This window comes from Gambusia affinis, linkage group LG01 (assembly GCF_019740435.1).
Source record: "Gambusia affinis linkage group LG01, SWU_Gaff_1.0, whole genome shotgun sequence".
Taxonomy (NCBI): Eukaryota; Metazoa; Chordata; class Actinopteri; order Cyprinodontiformes; family Poeciliidae; genus Gambusia; species Gambusia affinis.
The window spans coordinates 7,900,316-7,919,982 of NC_057868.1; the positions used below are offsets into that span (position 1 = coordinate 7,900,316).

Consider the following 19,667-nt stretch of genomic DNA (forward strand, 5'->3'; position numbering starts at 1 on the left):
GTCTGAGGCAGCATAACCACATCCTGCAGGTGTTGTTAAATTTGGCTACCTACAGAAATCTCCAGTTGCTAAAGTGCATCTTGATTTCTGCATGTTTGCTAAAAGCAATCGGTTGTGTCAGCGTTTATTTTGGAGTATCAGAATAAAGGGCGAGTATAAATGCATGCCATACCTCAGATTGCAAATTCTACTTCCTCCGTTTTAAAATGCATTCTTCGTTGTGGCCGATCACATAAAATCCCAAGAAATTACAGTGAAAGTTGTGATTGTGATGTCAAATACAGATTTAGGTTTCGCATACAAGCTATTAGCCAAAGTGTAAAAAAAGGGTTTCAATGTCCATTACATGTTATACAGACATACTTACCAAAACTACAACTATTGCTTAAACCAGATACAATGCATTGACTAGTAGCTGACTTCTGTGTGCATTTCTACTCTAATAAGGTTTTTAAATGAGCAGAATGTCAATATGGAGGCTGTTACATCAACTGTCGACAGTGACACAAAACAAAACTTTAAAGAACTTGGAAGTGCATTTAAGACCTTAGAAACAACATTTAAAATCCAGTATACAAGATTTTAAACCATTAATAAACTTTTTTTTTCTCAAGTTGATAGTATTCACATGAAATAACAAATAAACACAAAAAGAGGAACATGACTTTATTGCCAAACCCAAAGAAAATAGCCTCCAATACACAGAAAAGAGAAACAGCAGTTACAAATGTTCAAACTTGAATATTTACACAACTAACCACAAAGACTTTTTAAAACCGATACATCAGTTTGAAAATGCAAGAAAAACATGTTTTCTTCAACACAATGCAATAAAGCTTCATTAAATAGATTTCATTTTCCAGTGTAATGCAGCTACATGGTAACCTCTCTTTTGAACTTAATTTCTTGTCAAACCATCTCAGCCAGAACCAATTTTAATATGAGCCCCCCAAAATAGTTTTTGCTTAAAAACCTTTTAGATTTAAGTATCATTCACATTTCTACATGCGGTTTAGCACTAACCTGTATAAAATAGATATTTACTGCGACAGGAGTCTTCGTTGGGGCAATAAGTGCAGCTTGGGGTTGTCACCGACTTTAACTGTTAAAACTAATAGGATGGTGGACGCCGGCCACATATCAGATTATCACTCCAGGCACTTGTTCAACCACATCCAATTTACTGCACTCTACACCAGCTGGTTATAAATAATGTAAACCTATAAAGTATTTAAAACAAGACTGTGTGAAAATGTTAAGACAAATCAGAGACGTGGTGGACATGGTTACAGATAAAACGGTGTAAAATACGCAACCAGAAACAAACATTAACATTTGTATTGCAGCTCATCCAACCCCTACCAGGCTACAGTAATTATGCTTTACAACATTTACACAATTAATTACCTTCTTTGCATTGCTGTTATGTTTTCATCACCAATTTTATTTTTTATGCATTTGGTTTTCTAGTTAATGCAAAAAGATATGTCATATTTTGTAGAAGTAGAAAAACTGCTCAGATTATTACAAACACAGGTATATAGGATTACAGTGATCACTACTGTTACAACAGGTCTCGTTTAGGAAAAATGATCGACAAATGCCGAACATACAAGGGGGCTTTTGTGCTTTCAGTAGTTAGAACTGCAGTCTGAGCTTTAACAAGACAACCAACAACTCTAAGAGATGTTTTGTCATGCATGGACAAATGTCTTAAATATACAAAATCTTCACAGGTTATTGCTATCAAACCTCATAGAGATGCCTTATTATGAGAGATGCACCGATCAATCAGCAAGAGACCGGAATCAGGCCGATGCTCCGATTGGTGATTGGTAAAGTAAATACTGAAAAATATGATTTCCTACTTTCCCTGTTAAATGCGTCAAATCTAAGAATTCACATAATTTATGGCCAATGAATATATCAGTCAAAATCATTCAATGTAATGTCTTCACTAAAAATGAGAAAGCAAAGGAAAATATGCTTAAATGTAGATAATTTCCTCATTTTTTGTTGGATTCCATATTTCCACCTCTTAAATAAAACTGCATTAAAATTACTAACTTCTGTGATGTAGTCAAACTGGGAGGGGGAAAAAATAATAATAATAATAATAATATGTATCAAAATTGGAAAATAGGACTCAGTATTGGCCGGGAAAACTGATCGGTGCATCTCTTCTTACTACTTCACCGCAATGCAAAGATCTACATACTTGTACTCCAAGAACACAGAGAAGTATGGAAGATTTCACCAACCGGAGAAATTTCTACAAACATGGAAACAATTTGGGAAAATACTTCGATAAAAGAAGGGATTAAGACTCAACTCATCTGTGAAGATTAATATTAGCCAGAGGCCAGTTGTGGGCCTTTAGGAAATCTCCAAATTGATATCTGACTGAAACAGTTAAAGGAAAACTGTATTTATGTACAAATGTGTGATAAAAAACAAAGACAAATCTTCAAAAGTGGAAGAGAAAAAAAAAAATAAAAAAAAAAGAAAAAGATTTCCAGGAGCACTTCCAGGAAATGGAAGAGGCAGGACCCGTAAAGCAGAGGAGACTTTATACAACTCACTTTTCCTTCATTCCTAGTGCGCTACTCAATTTTTCTCAGCAGCTCAGCTGTTTCTTCATTTAGTGAAATCAATAACTGAAAGTTTAAAACTTATTCAGTACAACCGACACCTTAAACATGATTTCCTTCATGGTTCTCCCCAACTGCGGCATTAGCTCTCAGCAAGCCTTCATACATTCATTTGACTTAGCCAATGACAGCAGAGTCTCTGTCGCTGAGGCTGAAGTTTACATCAGAGGGTGAAAGGAAAAAGTAGCTGGAGAGGAGAGTGACAGGAACAGCGGCTGGCTGCGGGACAACCTGTTGCTCGCTTGGTTAAGAGGTGGCGCCTGCTATTCAAGCAGATCCTGCACAAACACAAGACAGCACAGCACTGAGGCCAGAACCAACACTCTGGGTAAATTAGACACTGTACACACAAAAACACACCTAACCTAGTTTCACAAGTGACGACATATGTCTAATCTCCAAGATCCCTTCACAGTGTGAAGATAACTAGTTTCTGTGTCGCCTTTTTAAAAGGTCGGTGTCGTATTGCAGAGCTTCAGTGTTGCGTCTGGGTGAGGCAATGTCCGCTTCGGGTTACTACAGGTTTGCTCATAAATTAACCTGAGCCGAGTCTTACCTCTGCTCAGAATGAAGCTGGCCAGAACAATCAGCGGCTCCAGAGGCGCTGGAACACTGACCTCAGTGTTTCAGCCAAACTAATACAACTGAGGGATCGTTGGATGAAACACTCATGTTAAAAGTAATGAAAGTTTAAGCATTTGCATCGAAACAGAGCAATTTTTCAGCCAGTAGTTTGACTAGAACCAGCAATGATCTGAACTTGAACAAATATAATCCTGATTTTACTTTAATAAATAATAATAAAAAAAAACAACATTTCACTTTTTCAATTGTTAAATAAATTATCACAATGTCTTGTGTTTACTTATGAGATAGTGGGTTAGTAAAAAGTTATAATCAATTATCACTATTGCAAATATACAGAATCCTCAATGCTGATTGGTAGCTATAGTGAAGATGTGTAAAAAGCCTTAAATTAACTCATGTTTCTTCTGTGATCATTTGTCAAGATGCTTTGGATCATGACGATTGATTTTCTGTTTTCTGGGAAAGGCCACCAGGTTTTATTTAAATTTCATGCACAGATCTGATGTTTACAGAGCCCTCCAGGGACACGGGGGAAATTTTTTCTTTTGCGTTCCCTCACAATACTGTACTGATCAGTTCATGATAATAATAAACAAGTTTGGTCCAAAACACTGATTGAAAATCGATTCTTTTTACTGCATGTTTATGTCTATTAAGGCTAAGATGGAACGGCACTGAAAGCCATTCAGACTACAAACACAACAGAGACACAATTAAAACTGTCAGATAACTTTTTACCCGTGATAATAATTCAGAAACAGTCCAAATAGTTTGGATGTATTTTTATTTCTTTCCTACTTATGGAAAGTTTCTGTTTACATCACAGGTTTGTGATGCCTTCTATACTAAAGAAAAAAATATAACATATTTCACAAAGAGATATTAACATGCATGGAAAAACCTCACATAACCTTGTATTAAGGAAGAAAGTACGGCGGCCACCTTAAGAAGGGCTTACAGTATGTTTGTCACATATTATGTCACATAACTGATCAGTAGATTATTAGAGGAACAAAAGAAAAAAAATAAAATTCCCATGTCCCCCAGGACTCTGTAGATGTTCATACCTCTGGTAGATTAATATATATTTTTATAAATTCAACAAAAAAATTTAAAAAAATGGAATAAAGTAAAATGACTCAATTCCAAATATAACCTTTATTGGCATTAAAGCAGAAAAACCTGAATTGCTGACCAGTTTTCTGAATGTTTCCACTGGCGTGTTGATGATTTATCTTTAGAGATAAGCTCCAAGGCTTTCAGGGTGGTAAAAAGGCCATCACCCTAATGTTTAACTTCCACTACAAATTCTTCCGCATACTGAGGAGCAGACACTTTAATACTTTAACAGGATTTTAAAAGTTAATCTGCTTTTTACCGTTAACGAGAAATATTAGAACTGGAGAGATTTGTTCAAGCATTTAAAAATCAGTGACAATATAAGACTGTATTTTGTACTAGATGCAGTTGGAACAAATAAAGGCTGTTGCAATAGTCCAGTGATATTACCAACAGTTCAGGAAGTGATGCACTATAAAAATCACACATTCACCATAGTTAAAATTAAAAATGCAAACCTTTTCCACATATTCGTCACTTGTGAAAAGATGATGCAAAAAAGATGCACTTCTCTGCTTATTGCAAATAAAAACCTTCATGTACTCTTTAATTTACTTTTATTGCTCAGTATTTATAATTCTATACAGAAAGAAACCAGCTTACATTTAGTGTAGAAAACCTGAAGACTGTGTGTGTGTGTGTGTGATATTTTACGTTATGTTAAGGAGAAATAGTTTTTTTCCGACATACCTCATCAGAGTCATCATGAAACTCTATTTTGCCATTGGGGGCGTGGTTGGTGTCCAGCGGCTCATCCATCCCGTCTGCAGCGTTGTCCTCAACGTGTTGCTGCAGCACAGAGTACCTGTGCACCAAAAACCTGCAGAACACATTTAAAAGACTGTCAGGAAACCAAAAACCATTCAAAATGTGAGGAGAGGATACATTAGGCCTGTGGTTTATAGAGAAAATGAGCCGGTAAACACCAACCTGCCGCCGCAGACGTACTTCCTGACAAAGACCACTCCTGCTGCGACGCTCAGCAGCATGACGACGGCGACTGCTAACAGTATGGCCACAGACTTGGAGGAGTGACTGTCTGTCTGCAGAAAACACAAACGGACAGAAATGTGGGGAAATGCAAACACAGAACCAGAGCACAGATAAACAAATGATTGCGGTTTGTTTTCGCAGAGGCACCAACCTGAAGTTCTGGAGATACAAGATCACTGACACATCTCTTACTGAGGTCAATCTCTTTACGCTGAGGCATCTGTCCTCCTTCACATTTATCTCCAGGGATTTTTCTGTACCTGAGGACCAAAACACAGATTATTTTAGAGTTGTCCAGCATGAAAGTGTATAATAGGTGTTCAGGGATTTGCGCATAAGAAAAGAACAACTAATCTTTTTAACTGACTTCAAAAAACAATACAAGAGAAAAAAATGTAAATCCTTGGTAAACATGTCCGGATTATCTGCTGTTCTTTGCATGGACAATGTGTAATAATAATTGTTAAGCTATATAGCAATTAGAAATGTACTAGTATGTCAGTAAAACTCACCAAATATTTAGTTTTGAGTAATAGTCACTCTTAAAACAAGTTTAACTGTGAATCATCATTAGTTTACTTTCACCTCTTTCTGCATCGCAATTAGTTCCTGATTCTTAAGGAACTAATTGTCATGCACTGACACAAACTTCCTCCTTGTACCCAGTATGGCTTCAGCTAAATCAACAATGCAACACCTAAAACTCCACCCACACTCTGGTTGACAAATTTTCCAGAAACCTACAGAGATTACTCACTTAGAAACCAGCTACATCAAGTTCTGGAGCATTAATGGCAAAAGTACAGAGCTAACGCATGTGATGCCAATACATCACTTGGGAAGTGAACCTTCGCGATGTAATTAAACTCGAATTTGACAGAATCTGAAACCTTACCCGTTGGTCTGCAGTTGCTCCTCTTTGCCATGCAGGCAGAACTCCAACACTTTGCCCTGCAGGTCCGGCTGCTCCACACACTCAGAGCTGTTCTCTTTACGAGAGTATCCAAAGTCACTGCAAGGAGTCACACAATACCAGGATCAATACTCAATTAATAAGGTATTCATGCCATTTAATTATTTTCCATATAACAGCTTTGTAGAGGAAAAAAAAATAAAATAATAAATACTCCTGGTTTTCTTCTTTGTTTGTTTGAATAAAAAAAAAAATCTGAAACGTGTGACAATAATTCATATTCTGCTATAAGCAGAATCTTTGGCCTTGCTGCTTTACTAAGGAAAAGTTTTCCCAAAACCTGATGCTTCCACTACCGTGTCACTGTGGGGACGACGTGTTCAGGATGATGCAGTGGTAGTTTTTAGACACACGGTGCTTGGATTGAAAACAGGATTTGGTGCCATTTCAACAGTTTTCCTTGCCACTCCTTATTAAATTACCAGAGTACATGACTCAGTTATCCCGTCACCAGATTCTCCCTCCTGAGCTGTGGTTCTCCTGGATGCCTTTTTCTGATTAATGCACTCCTTCCCTGGTTTCCAATTTAGGTTCTACAATCACTGTTAAAGTGGATTTCATTCAGGGGATCGTGTAACGGACTGAATGACAACCTTTCAGGTTTTATTTGTAAATGATTTTGAAAGCCATGCATAACTTTCTTCTACTTCACACGTTAGAAACTATTTTGTCGTCGTCTCTTGCACAAACTGTGGCATAGCTTAAGAGCCGTGAATATTTGCAAAACCACTTTTCAGGTTTGAACAAGAAAAGAAACACCTTCTCTGTAACTTACCACAAGAAGTCGTCCAGGGTGCATGCACATGGAGTTGGCTGTGTGTTCACGGTGTAATCACGTCCCATTCCAGCACACGGAGTCCTTTCTGAGCCGCAAGAACGTCTCTTTGTAACCCAGCATGCAGCCGTCTGTCGGGTCACTGATGTCATCAGAGTGGGCCAACCACTGCACGTAGTCGTCATCGTTGCCTACAAAATCATAAGTAAGGTCAAAGTACTTGAAAACATGCAGTTAGGAATTAGGAGTAATCTCTTTTATTGCATGACTTGCAGTCTCTGGTGAGGAGTTCCCTGAAGTCGATGGTGAAGGACACCCAGTTCTGGGTGATGAGGGAATCTTTGTAGCCCCAGATGCTGACATTCATGGAGCGAGCTCCCGGCTCTGAAGCCAGCCCCGTGAAGCGAGATTGGCTCGTTGGTGAATGTGTAAATACTCCAGCACTGTCCTTCATCGGTGGAAAATCTGTCAGGAAGGTTAAAGAGAATAAAAGTAAGAAAGTCGAAGAAAGGACAGGGTGCACAAAGCATTGATATTTATACGATTCATCTGAATTAGTAGCAAATCCAGTAATTACAGGCTTAAAACCTGCAGAGAGGGATTCGCTGGTGTAGAAGTGAGAGGCCAAATATTTTATATATCCAATCACAAAAGCTACAGAACCAAATCACCCCAGGCTTTACATTCATTCTAACTAAACAACTCACTTGATTTTGTTGATGGGTTTGCCATTGTCCTCCACAGCCACCAGCAGCCCTCCTGAGTCCAACATGGCATAGTGATGGGGCCCATCAAGAGCCTTTATCCAGCTGTAGCCTCCATCATCGGACACATAAACATCAGACTTCAACACCGAGATGGCGTCCCCAACACTGCCTGAAAAAAAAAAAAAAAAAAAAAACACGTCAAAAATGCTCAGAGCGCCAAAAGCAATCGGGTTTGTTTCAAACATTTCTGTCCTGCAGGGTCAACATGATTACCATGAGCTATGATTAGACCCACAGCGTTTGGCTCCGTCAGGGGCGGCATGGGGACGTCCAGCTTCATAGCAATGCTGTAAGCCGCATGGATGTGGAGACTGCACTGTAGATTCAAGAGAAACACAATCCAAAGTGATATGCGGTTGCTGCAAAGGTTAGATTCACACCTGAACCTGCAGATGTGCAAAAACCTTGAGAACATAAACTTTGTCTAATTATACCTTGTCTGGATCCTTGGCTGTAGTGTCACACTTGGTGTTGGCAGGTTTCTGCAGGGGAACCCACTCTCCTCCCTGGTCAAAGGACACCACAGACTGAACAGAGGTATCTGGAAATAAATGGATAAAAAAAAAAAAAAAAAACACAAGGAGAACGCATTTACAGGTAGCCGAGGGCGAAAGCCAGGAATAATGTTAGCAAGAAAAAAAAAAGAAGCTTGATTCAATAAATTCAACACATAAACAGGCAAATCAATACAATGCGAAAGCAGGGATGAGAAGCAGGTCTAACAGTGAGTGTCTAATTAAATATTTACTTCACACACTTCTGAGGGTGTGGAGTGGAGGAGCAATGTGTGCGAGTCTGTTTCTAAGAAGAATCTGAAGGCTGCTACAGTCTTTTGCTAAAGTGTTCACATCCTCTTTTAAACCTTCCCACATTTTATGATATTATGGGTTGCTAGAGTTGATTGGAGGATTAGGTTGAGTTAAAACAATCCAATATGAACCCTTTCGCAAGAAAGGATGTGCAATGTTTCTACCTCTAAATTTGCAAATGTGGTGGAGACATAACCCAAAAGGCTTGCAGTTCCGTCTACACAGAGCGGTGCTTCTACAAAGTATTTGTTCGCAGTTTTGTTCTTCCACTTCACAGTTACACTTCGAAATGTGTCTTGTGAGAAAATGTGAATACGTGTAAGACGGGTGTGAGTTATTCCAGCATCTGCATACTTAGAAACACAAAGTACCTTCTGCCAACACACTGGTGATGAAGACTCCTCTCAGGGAAGTGACGTTGGTGAAGTCGGTGTCGCCCCCCGTCGTCGTATAAAGATGACGCTCCAGTGACTTGGAGTAGACCGTGCCTCGATCGTCCGAAACATAAATTGTACCAAAACCCGTATCTGTAAAAGAAGATCACACAGGACCTGATGAGGATCTAAAAATAAACACGGCAGGGTAGTGTTACAACTGGAGCATGTAGGCACCGAAAACAGATATGCAGGAAAATCTAAATGGCATCAGCCCAAAGGGTATTAGAGGGATCGGATGAAAACGTAGTTTGTTAAAGTTCTGAAAGTGTCAAAAATGACAAGAAACAGCTACATTGTCTGCTGGTGCAAGTTAAAACTGATATGAGCGTGTTATCAAACTTGACAATCAGTACCACAGGCAAAGTTTTGCATGTGCAAAATCGGATAAACAAGGTAACTAATTTGAATGCTATTGTTTTGTTTACTTAAAATGTAAACATCTTACAAAAGTACTTCCCTTGAGACATTATCAAACATACCCATGTCTACAAGAGCTCCATACCAATACCGTTTTATTAAACGTCTGAGTTACTGCTTGCTCTGACCTCCAGGCTCATCAACATGCATGAAGACCATGTCGTCATTTGCTGCCAGGATGGAGTAGAACTGCTCATGGCCGACCGGAGGGAGCTGAGCCATGTTCCAGCTCTCACCCTGATCCACGGACACGTGGATCATCCTCATAGTGCCCTGCATGAACAGAGAAGCAAAAGGAGTTCAGGTCAGAGAAGAGCTCATTTAAAACATAGGAACTCTAGTTTGGATCCCATAAACACTGACAGTATTAGTGTTACTGTTTTGTTCAGAAAAAAAAACTTATCAACTCCATTTTTCTGAATGAAAACTTACTGACATTTTTTGCTGAAGAAATAAAAACAAAAGGAAGAGTTGGGAGAGGAGGGAATCAATAAGACTTTCTCTAAAGTTTTTTTCTAGTTTCTAAAGAACGTGTGCATCCTATGCAAATAGCTTCCCCAGGCAGGTAAAATTTCAGATGGTTCTGATAAACACATCAAATAGCAAAAGATATTTTTAAAAGGTATTTGTAGTGTACATTCTCTATCAAGTTTATGGGAGAAGTGTGATACTTCCTCATGTGCAATGTTGGCATTTTACGTCAATTACTTCTCTTTTTAATCTAGATGTGGAATTACCTGAAGAACGAATTTTCTGACCAACCTAAAGGACTAAACAACTAAAGGTCTCCTCTGATGTTTTAATCACACAGCCTTAAATAAATTCTCTTTTAGACTGACCTTTCCCGTCATTACTGAAGCAAAGACGAAGCGTCCACCCAGGCCAAAAGAGAAGATCTTGCTGGCAACAGTCTTGATGGTTTTACCCAAGTCTGTGCTTCTCTTTAGCTGCAACATTCCCCTGTCACCTGAATCATGCAAGGCAGGTCATTGAAATCATCAGAAATATTGAAATGTGAAACAGTCAGAGCATGTAGCATTTTTGACCAGCTCCTCGCCTCATCTGACATCAACTTTTACCACCTTGATACATTTTATAGTATCGCTGGATGTTATTGTTTGAATCATTTATCCTGTCCTCTAGACACCCAAGATACTTTTAACTACACTTAGCCACAACAAAGTACGAAAAGAAAAACTGGAGAAGGAGTGAAATGCTGGAGCCCAGCACGTTTCAATTTTGCTAAGGGAGGAATCACTTACTGCAGGATCCATTTTGGCTGCTTGTGAAGAAGATGGTATTTTTTCTTCCCCTACATGGAGGAGACAAAAGAAGAGACGCTATGTGAGGAAAAATAAGTTGCACACAGCTTTGTTCCCATTGTTACTTGTTAAAATGTCAGAGTGGGGAAAAAGTTACTTTGTTTTACTTATTTCTCCGCTGTTGTAAATAAAACACACAGTTGAAAGTCTTAAGAGATTGATTAATAATTATAAATATGTAAAATAAAGCAATTTTTGGACTGAGCAAAATTTCTAGGCAATTAAAATTTAACTTTTTAATGTGTTTTTTAACAATACAACCATTAAGCATTTTGTTGAATATTATGTGGTGATACTTTTAAAAAAAAAAGTTTGTTATGCTAATGCATCCGTTCCTCTAAAATTATGCTCTGCAGAACACAGTTTTTCTGAAATTACAGCTGGAGAATAGATCTTTTCCAACTTTGTACATAAAAAAGTCTGACATTTTTGTCTAGATTTATTTGCAAATTGGATTGTCTTGCTGGAAAGAAAGGCTCATCTAACCAGTTTTCTTCTAGGACTGCTGTGAACTTAGCTCCGTCCATCTTCCCATCAACTCTGACCGCCACATTCGTTCCAGCAGGAGGAAAGCATGATCATCACCATGTCGGTGTGTTCAGGTAGCTTTCCAAATGTTTCAACTTTGCCTAAAGTGTCTGGATAAAACCTTCAAGGCCAAAAGTTCAAACATGGTTCAGCAAAAAAAAAGTTGGTTCAGCAAAAAAAAGTTGGTTTCGCAAAAAAAAGTTGGTTTCGCAAAATTTCAAATGTTGCTGGCGTCCTCACTTTATGATCACAGCTACTTTTCTTTTTGCCTTCTAAATGTCGACCATTAAGTTTAATTTTAAACTTACTACTCTTCCATAAAGGCTTCATTTGTGAAGGGCACAAATGATGGCTGTCTTGTCACTAGATTTGCCTACCTGACCTTTGCAGCTTCTGCATGGTAACCAAAAGCCTTTTGGCTGCTTCTTTGATCTATGCCCTTCTTCTTCTGTCATTTTAACTGGCCACGTATTTCTCAATAGGTTTTTGCTGTTCTACTATCTGCCATCACAGGATCGTCTGAACTGAACTGAACTTCTCTGTGATCTGCCTGCTGTGTTCTTTGGTCTCTCTGTTTGCTCATCAATGTTCCCTAGCAAATAAAACTGGATTTATGGTGAGGTTGTACTGAGTCATATTAGGGGTGCACCGATTTATCTGTGCTGATTTATTTAATTTTGGGAAATAGGTGATCTGCCGATTTTTACATGTGAAGCCGATCTTATCCACCGATGTTATCAACCCTTGCAAAAGTCTAAAAATTAACCACTGTGCTTTTCTTTTCTCCGTGAGAGAAGTTCGACTGACAAACCGGCTGACCAGGTCATGTTTGCACATTTACAGTTAACAATAGTCTCCCCACTGTTGCCAATTCAGCAACTTTCTTGATCTATTGAGCAACATTTCAGACAAAATAAATGGTATCAGCCAAAATCGGAATCGCCAAGTTAGGCTTTTTAAAAGATTGGTATTTGGCGACCGGCCAGAAAGCTGCAATCGATGCACCCCTAATTCATACATGTTCAAATGAAGTAACTTCTAAAGACAATTAGATGCACTGCATTTTATTTAGAGGTATCAGAATAAATGGAGGCTCAATAAAGTCATACGAAACCGTTTTTTTTATTATTTGTATTTTAAAAAGCACTGAAAACCATGCATCCTTCAAGTTTAGTTAAACTTAAGGGTATGAACACTTTAGCAAGGCACCATGTTTTCATGCTCCCAGCTCAGAGGTGTCATTTCTGATTAAGAAAGAAAAGCTTCTGCTTCAGAAACAGCTCCTGTGAACACCATTTTCCACAGGTCAGGTGACTCATTACAGCATTAAAACTGAAGCTAAAATGCTACAAAAAGGTTGCAAAGCGATAAGCAAAAGGAAGTGTGTTTGAAAACAACCCTGGACTCAAGAAAGGCTTGGCACCAGCAGAGCAATCCAGTTTTACTGCATGTTTGGCAGCTGATGCAAACTTCATTTCAGAATAGAGTTGAATCTGACTTAAGGCATGAGAATAACTTCAGCACATTCAGTATGTGTCAACCACATTTAGTCTATGGTTTGAAAATATTCGTTTTATTTACCTCACGCCACAAAGAGAGTAGGAACTAAACCAACTTCCTAAACTCAAGCTTTATTACAGCCGAAAATGAAAGAACAGCACCAGATTATAAAAGCTTCTACACATAAAACTATAGTGGATATTAAATGAGTTCAGTGTCAGCCGTCTCTCACCATTTAAAGAGGCACACCATGTCAGCGATTTTCTTCCAGTTGCGTCCAAAATCTTCTGAAAGCCAAAGTTCATTCTGAGAAAGAAAATAATCATTAACTCAAGAATTCATACAAAATAAAAAATAAACTTTTGTGAGCTTCAAACAAAAGTTGAAAGACAAGCTCGTAAACCTCAGAGATTGTTAATAAATAAACGCTAAGCAAACAAAGTGGTGTTTAAGTATCATAAATTAATTGGGTAACTCCCTTCTTCAACATATTCTCAAATGTATTTCATATTAACCTTTTTCTCTAGATGAAAGTATAAAATTACAAAAAAACATGAATAACATGACTGACCATTTAGACTTGCCCATGTCTAAACTTGCCCAGTTTAGACATGGGCAAGTTAGAAAGTAACCAATTACAAACTACAGGTGTCCCAAAACTTTTTCGGAATAAGAATTAAAAACTAAAGTTTCCTTTTAAAAAAAGAACAAAAATAAAACACATATTCAGGAAAAGTTTAGTCTAATTTAGCAAAATCATTGGAAAAAAATAAAAATAAAAAATAAAACTAATAACAATGAGCACTAATGATACTTAGTTTATTTAGCACTGCTATGAAACATTTAGTTTTTGAGCTTGTGCTAGAAGCCAATCAGCCTCTCAGCTAGAGCTAACTAGTCATTAGCTAATCATCTAACAAGAACCTAAATTATTTTACTCTTAAAGGAAATGTGCACAGTTAGAACAACAGTGCTTTTTGTTTTCATTTAGGATTAATAGAAGTTTTTTTGAACTGAACTTAATTCAAGTCCGTTTTAGTTGCATCATAATTGCTCTAACAAATCGGGCTTTCATCATTATTACTGTCCAACCAACTCTGTTTCTTTCCTTAAAAGTCTTCTGCGTGCACTTCTTACCCTCATGCTGAGGACTGCCAACACATTGGAGTTCTCAGGGTTGTATGAGATCTGCATCATGGGTTTGAAAGGCAAGTTCAGGTGGGCAAAAGTCTTCCCAAAGTCACTGGAGACAAAAATCCGATACCCATCTCCTCCAGAGATTTCAGCCGTCAGGATCACCTAAAAGCCAGAGTTCAAATGTTGCTGTTCAGGCACCATTGCAGTGGTTCTGTTTGCACAAGTCAAAAACAACCAGATGAGGTAGTGGCAAAGAAGAGGATGTGGCTTACTTTGCCTGAATTCTCAGGGCCGATTGCTATGCCAAACTCTGCTGAAATGAAGGTGTTGTTGATCAAGTTGGTCACATCCTCAAACGACTTCCCGTAGTCCTCACTGGCGGAGAAGAAGTTGCAACAACAATGAGATGTAATCTGACATGCAATAGGCAAACTTCCTAGCGAGGCGAGTTTACGAGACCTACCTACGGTAGAGTTTGGACTGGCCGAATCTCAACAAGAAGAAAGGAACCTGAAATGTGGTCAAAGCCAGTATGACCTGCGAAGAACAACGGTTCAAGGAAACACAAGTAATGTCGTACAACTCTGACGTGACAAAAACATCTTCATATTTGCCTGCAGACTGGCTTACACTAAAAGAACCAAACATATTTGACTCGATCTTGTCCCGATGGGTACAACACTCACCCCTGTGCCATCTCCAACCCAGGCCAGTGACACGGAGCCACTCAGGTCATTCAGTGTATACTGAGAAAAAAAAAAAAGAAAAAAAGAGAACAAACAATTGTTTAAGAGTAGCTTAATCGGATGAATGTGAACATCCTTATCACATGCAGTAGCTGGCAAAAATGGGACTAAATGACAGTTACCAACACATATTGATACAATCGTGTGCATGTGAGTGTGATTAATGTGGCCAAGTCATTTCCAGATCCAAGTTCAGATGTGAGAGGTAAATGAAATGCACAGCACTTTTAGCCACCTACACTTGTCCCTGGCTAGCTTTCAACTATAACACACGTTTTCATTTAACTTACAAACAATTATTATGAGTATGATTGAACACAGTCCAAGCACCACAGATTCTGCTTACAGCACACTTTGAGAGCAATGGATGGATACTTACTGTAATTTAGATTTTCATAGGCCGACCACCATAAAGATAAGTTTCCAAGTGATTATAATGCAGATGCCAATTTCTCATAAATTAAGATAAACTTAATAAGATGGTATTAATTGTTGGGCTACCTGGTCCAGAAGCCGACCTGCTTCACAGATATGCTGCCGTTTGCTGCCAGCCAGAGCTTTTCAAACAGCCCTACTTAAAGGTAACGATGGTAAATCCCCCCCCAACATCATGTCTCTTCATGTTTTTCACCAAGTGATATTTCCAAATAGCCATTTTTGTTCGTGAGAAGCAAAGTGCGATAGCATTGTTTAACCCTACTGACTGACTATGAACAGTGTAAACAGTACACTGATAACCAACCAATGCTTTGAAACTGGTACCAACACACCTATGCTTACTTTAAAATACCTTGGGGTATTTTTTTTATTTTTATATAATGTTATTAATTTTCATAGGTTAGCAGAATAAAGTCTTCAGAAAGCAGACAGAATCACCTTTATCAAGTATACTTTTGAATTCACTGTCAAATGTAGACCTGCTGCCTCTTCAAGATTTGTTTCTTAAACAACAGTCAGGGCCCATTACTCATCACACACTGTGCTGAGAGCTGTTCATGCAGAAAGCAGGCCAGTGCCTGTGGGACCTGGATGGTAACCTCTGCGGAAAGACAAGGCTGAGCCTCCAGGAACTCTCTCGGCCTGAGATTACTGGAGCCAAGTATACAAAGTACGCCATGCAAAGTTGATCACATGGCACCGGTGAGCCATGCAAATAAGCAGCACATGGTTCTTGTTTAATCTCTGGTTTTGTTTTTGAAGAGAAGATTTATGAGCTGGTTTTCCTGGTTAGTTTTTTTGTTGTTTGTTTCTGTCTCTGCTACCTAACAACACTTCCTGCTTCTGAAGTGCTTCAACTACCCCAGCACAAGCACAGCTTTTAATTACAAAATAACCAACACACCGTCAGTCACAAGGATTTCAACTGGTTTCAAATTTCCTGTCAGCGTTCAGGCAGTTTGGGCAGAAGAGAAAACAAATGGATGCTGTGTGGTCCAGAAGGAAAATAAATGTGTGTCGCAGATACTAGTGCAACCTTTTGGGATGCATAAACAGGCCTGACTGTTTAACTTGATTTTATTACATTGTGCCAAATTCTTACGGGAAATACAACTGCAGAGGCAATAAACTGGAGCATCTCTATTTATAGTCTGAGAAAAATTGAGGAACTGGAAAGGTGCACTTTAGTTTTGATTTGCGTTTACAATTTCATATGTCTTTGCTTGTGATTTCATTTTATTATTACTAAAACATACACAGGCAATTGCTGATGAGCAAATACTAACTCATGATCTCTATGTAGCAATTAAGTCATTTTGGGGGGGGCGCTCCAGATAGTTTAGAGGCCCTAATTCTCTTAATGCTTCTGGCCTTCTCTTTCTCTATGAAAAAGAGTTATGCCCGTGTGACATCTAGCAATTAAGCATATGAAATAATAAAAAAAAAAAGCTCAATTTATCTACCAGGAAGAGCCCATTAGGCCTATTCGTGCACCTGGTAAGCACCTGCGCACTATCCTCCCTCCCAAGGCGCAGTTTAATTGTCAGACTGCGACTTGAAACAGGACCTCTGATGGTAACTTACATTGTGGGTGTTGTCTTTTAACTTGCTCGAATACTCTTTGTGCTTTTTGCACGACTCGCCTTGGTCGACGCTCCTTCGCCGTATCCTGTGGTGGTGCGATGCGCCCAGCCACGACGGCAGGGACCTCTTCACGATTTGCGCGGCTCTCTTCTCCACGGAGCGCCTCACGAACACCGGCTGTCCGAGAGCTTTGGATCCCGGCTGGAAATCCAAGCCACCGGCTGGGAGAGCGCAGACGGCGAGCAGCAGGAGACAATGCAGCGGGAGTCCCATCCTGCCAGCTGATGAAAGCGGCAAAAGCGAAAGGCGACCCAAAAGAAAAGAAAAGCACTAAATCCCTCTTTGTTTATCCTGGGCTCGTTGAAGAATTGAAGGTCGCTGCAGCTCCGCCGCGGATGACATCAACAAAACAGTAGTCGTCCTGACAGCGACTGCACCTGCTTTGAAAACAAAGAACGTCCTTGTTTCCCAGGCAAGGAGGGGAAAAAACAAACAATAACTGCAAAAACAAAAATTATCTGATTTTTTTTGCGTATAATAAACCGGTTGGTGTGACACCAATTATTCGCGCTGCCGCTCCACAGCCAACATGATACACTGTACAGTAAGACAAATGGCCTGCATTTCTACTGCTGTGCTCGTTTGTGATTGGCTTATTGTGCAGCATGGCCAACCCCTTGGCTTTTCTGTTTGGTTAAATTATCTAAAGAAGAGGTTGGACTGCACAATTAGCTGTCAAAAGACAGTCAAGGTAGGTTGAGCGATAGCTACTACCATGCAGCTCTATCTAGTAGTCTAAACTTTGTCTGAGCACAAAAAGAGCAAAACGTTGAAAGAGACTTAGACAACGCAGCTTATAACGACGAGAACAGCAAAACTGCAGCCTATAAATTAATTCATGCTGCATCGACCTTAGCACAGGTGGTGGTAAGTAGAAGAAAAAATAAAAATAAATAATTGTTATACATACGTAGGCTGTTGATGCGATCATCAGAATGAGTTCATCATGTCAATCATTTATTTACTACTTTTCATTTATTCCTATTTTAAGCCCGTTTCGTCGTGATGTAGATGAAAAGATGAAAATGTCTCGGAAAAGGTTTAACATTTCCGACCTCATTTCTGTCATATAAGTATGTGAGAGTTGTCTTCAAATAAAGCAAGATAATAAAACCACATCACCCTTTTTGGAGGGGTGATTGTCTATTTTACTTTTGTATTTTTATTTTGTTTACGTTTTATGTTGTTGTCCCCCCCTACATCAATTTCCAGATTGTTTAAAGGTGGCACGTAACAGCAAAACACAATAATATGTAAGAGTTCATACATTTATGCAAAAAGTATCTCACATTCCCGTGTGGGTTTTTTTTTTTTCAAGCATGCTCACATAACATTATATTATGAATAGTTCCGGCTTAAGAGAACTATAAAAAGTGTTTCCTGAATCATAGTAAATGTGTTCCTCTAACTAGGTGACTCATCACAAGTTGCAAACGACAACAATTAAATATAATCTCTTTTTTGCAGTAGTACACAATAGGTTCACACCTTCATGCTCTGGTTTTCCAACCTTTCTGCTCCCCACCACGAGTCTTGATCAATGCCTTCACACAGTTCTGACAAGGAATGAGAGATGGGAGGAGCAGAGCAGTAAGTGTTTGCATTTCCCATTTTTTGCTCACGGAGTGGCTCAACCTGTTTAGCAAGTCTGTGAACTAGCAACAAAAAAACAGCAGAAGAAATGCCGCATCTTATCGTAACCAAAAATAAAATGCGTCAATCAGGTTTTAAGAACAACTTAAGGGGCAATTTTTAATATTTACTTTAAATCATTAACTGTATTCTTTATTATCTTAGTTACTGAAGTCCTGAATTTGCTCTCAAAACCACACAGCTTGTTTTTATGGCTGCATTCCTCCAGAGAGTGAAATATAGCCTGTGCCCAGAGGCAGAAACTACAAGAAAGGCACCCTTAAGCACCCTTATTCGTTGAAGGAGGCATGTGGTTATTGTTGTGGTTATGTCCATTCAGTAAGTTAAGTCTGTTGGCTTTAAAGTAATTATATTCTTTTACTTGATCTGTGTCTGCATATTTTTGAATAGTAAAAAAAAAGGTTTCTTTAGTTTAACTATGTGCTCTGGGCCTGGCCCAATGGTGAATGAGGCCTGAAGAAGACTCTGATTTGGGAGCCAATGGGGTTAAACACACCACACTACAGTCAGCACTGACAGTGTTTTAATACAACTGGAACATTTTGTCAAGTTTAACTGGTTTAACTGGTCCTTAAATTAATTGAGAATAATTGCAACTTATTGGCTATGAAGATCTTTTCTTTATGCATTTTAAAGTACCGTATATATTTTTAAACAATTGAAAATCTTCATCATTCCCGGCAGTCAAACAGGAGGGTCGGGTCTGTTGATGGTCTGGGTGCCAGCAGTGGCTCAGTTCGCTCATGCCTCAGCCCAGTTCTGAGCACGTACATTACATATATTCTAGCCTCTACCAAAGTAACAAAACCAGTAAAACCAGTAAAAGTTTTTTTTTCCAAGTGAAATATTGTGGAACAACAAACTCCCCATCACACCCAACCTATTTGTTTTCCAGTTACTGCTCATAAAATCTCTAGAAATGGCCTCAGTGACCAGGTCAGGTATGCAGGTTCATACCAGTGAACTATACTATTGAAAAGTTTTTTGGGCTTTTTTTCTGAAAATTTAATTACTGAGTGAGACACATTTTGTAGATTAAGTATGCTGGGGCTGAGGTTTTCAATGTTGTATGTTTTTCAGCAAATGAAAACACAACATGTAAGATTAGAATATTACATCGTTTTTTTTTATCTTTTTAATAGAGAAATGTGTGCTTGATGAAATGGATGT

The 19,667-nt window shown here is 38.8% G+C and overlaps 1 protein-coding gene across 1 annotated transcript; it reads right to left on the reverse strand.

Annotated features, from left to right (window-relative positions):
- Nucleotides 1-651: 651 nt before the first annotated feature.
- Nucleotides 652-17,817, reverse strand: LOC122829672 (sortilin-like). Its single transcript, XM_044114419.1, is given in 22 exon segments — nucleotides 652-2,929; nucleotides 5,049-5,178; nucleotides 5,289-5,401; nucleotides 5,503-5,611; nucleotides 6,247-6,363; nucleotides 7,100-7,164; nucleotides 7,166-7,290; nucleotides 7,373-7,505; nucleotides 7,507-7,564; nucleotides 7,807-7,975; nucleotides 8,080-8,182; nucleotides 8,301-8,407; nucleotides 9,047-9,202; nucleotides 9,658-9,802; nucleotides 10,369-10,496; nucleotides 10,792-10,841; nucleotides 13,112-13,185; nucleotides 14,017-14,178; nucleotides 14,289-14,391; nucleotides 14,480-14,553; nucleotides 14,703-14,762; nucleotides 16,785-17,817. Coding segments are annotated over 22 exon segments (2,469 nt in total). The 5' UTR covers nucleotides 17,058-17,817; the 3' UTR covers nucleotides 652-2,914.
- Between the last annotated feature and the right edge of the window lie 1,850 nt (nucleotides 17,818-19,667).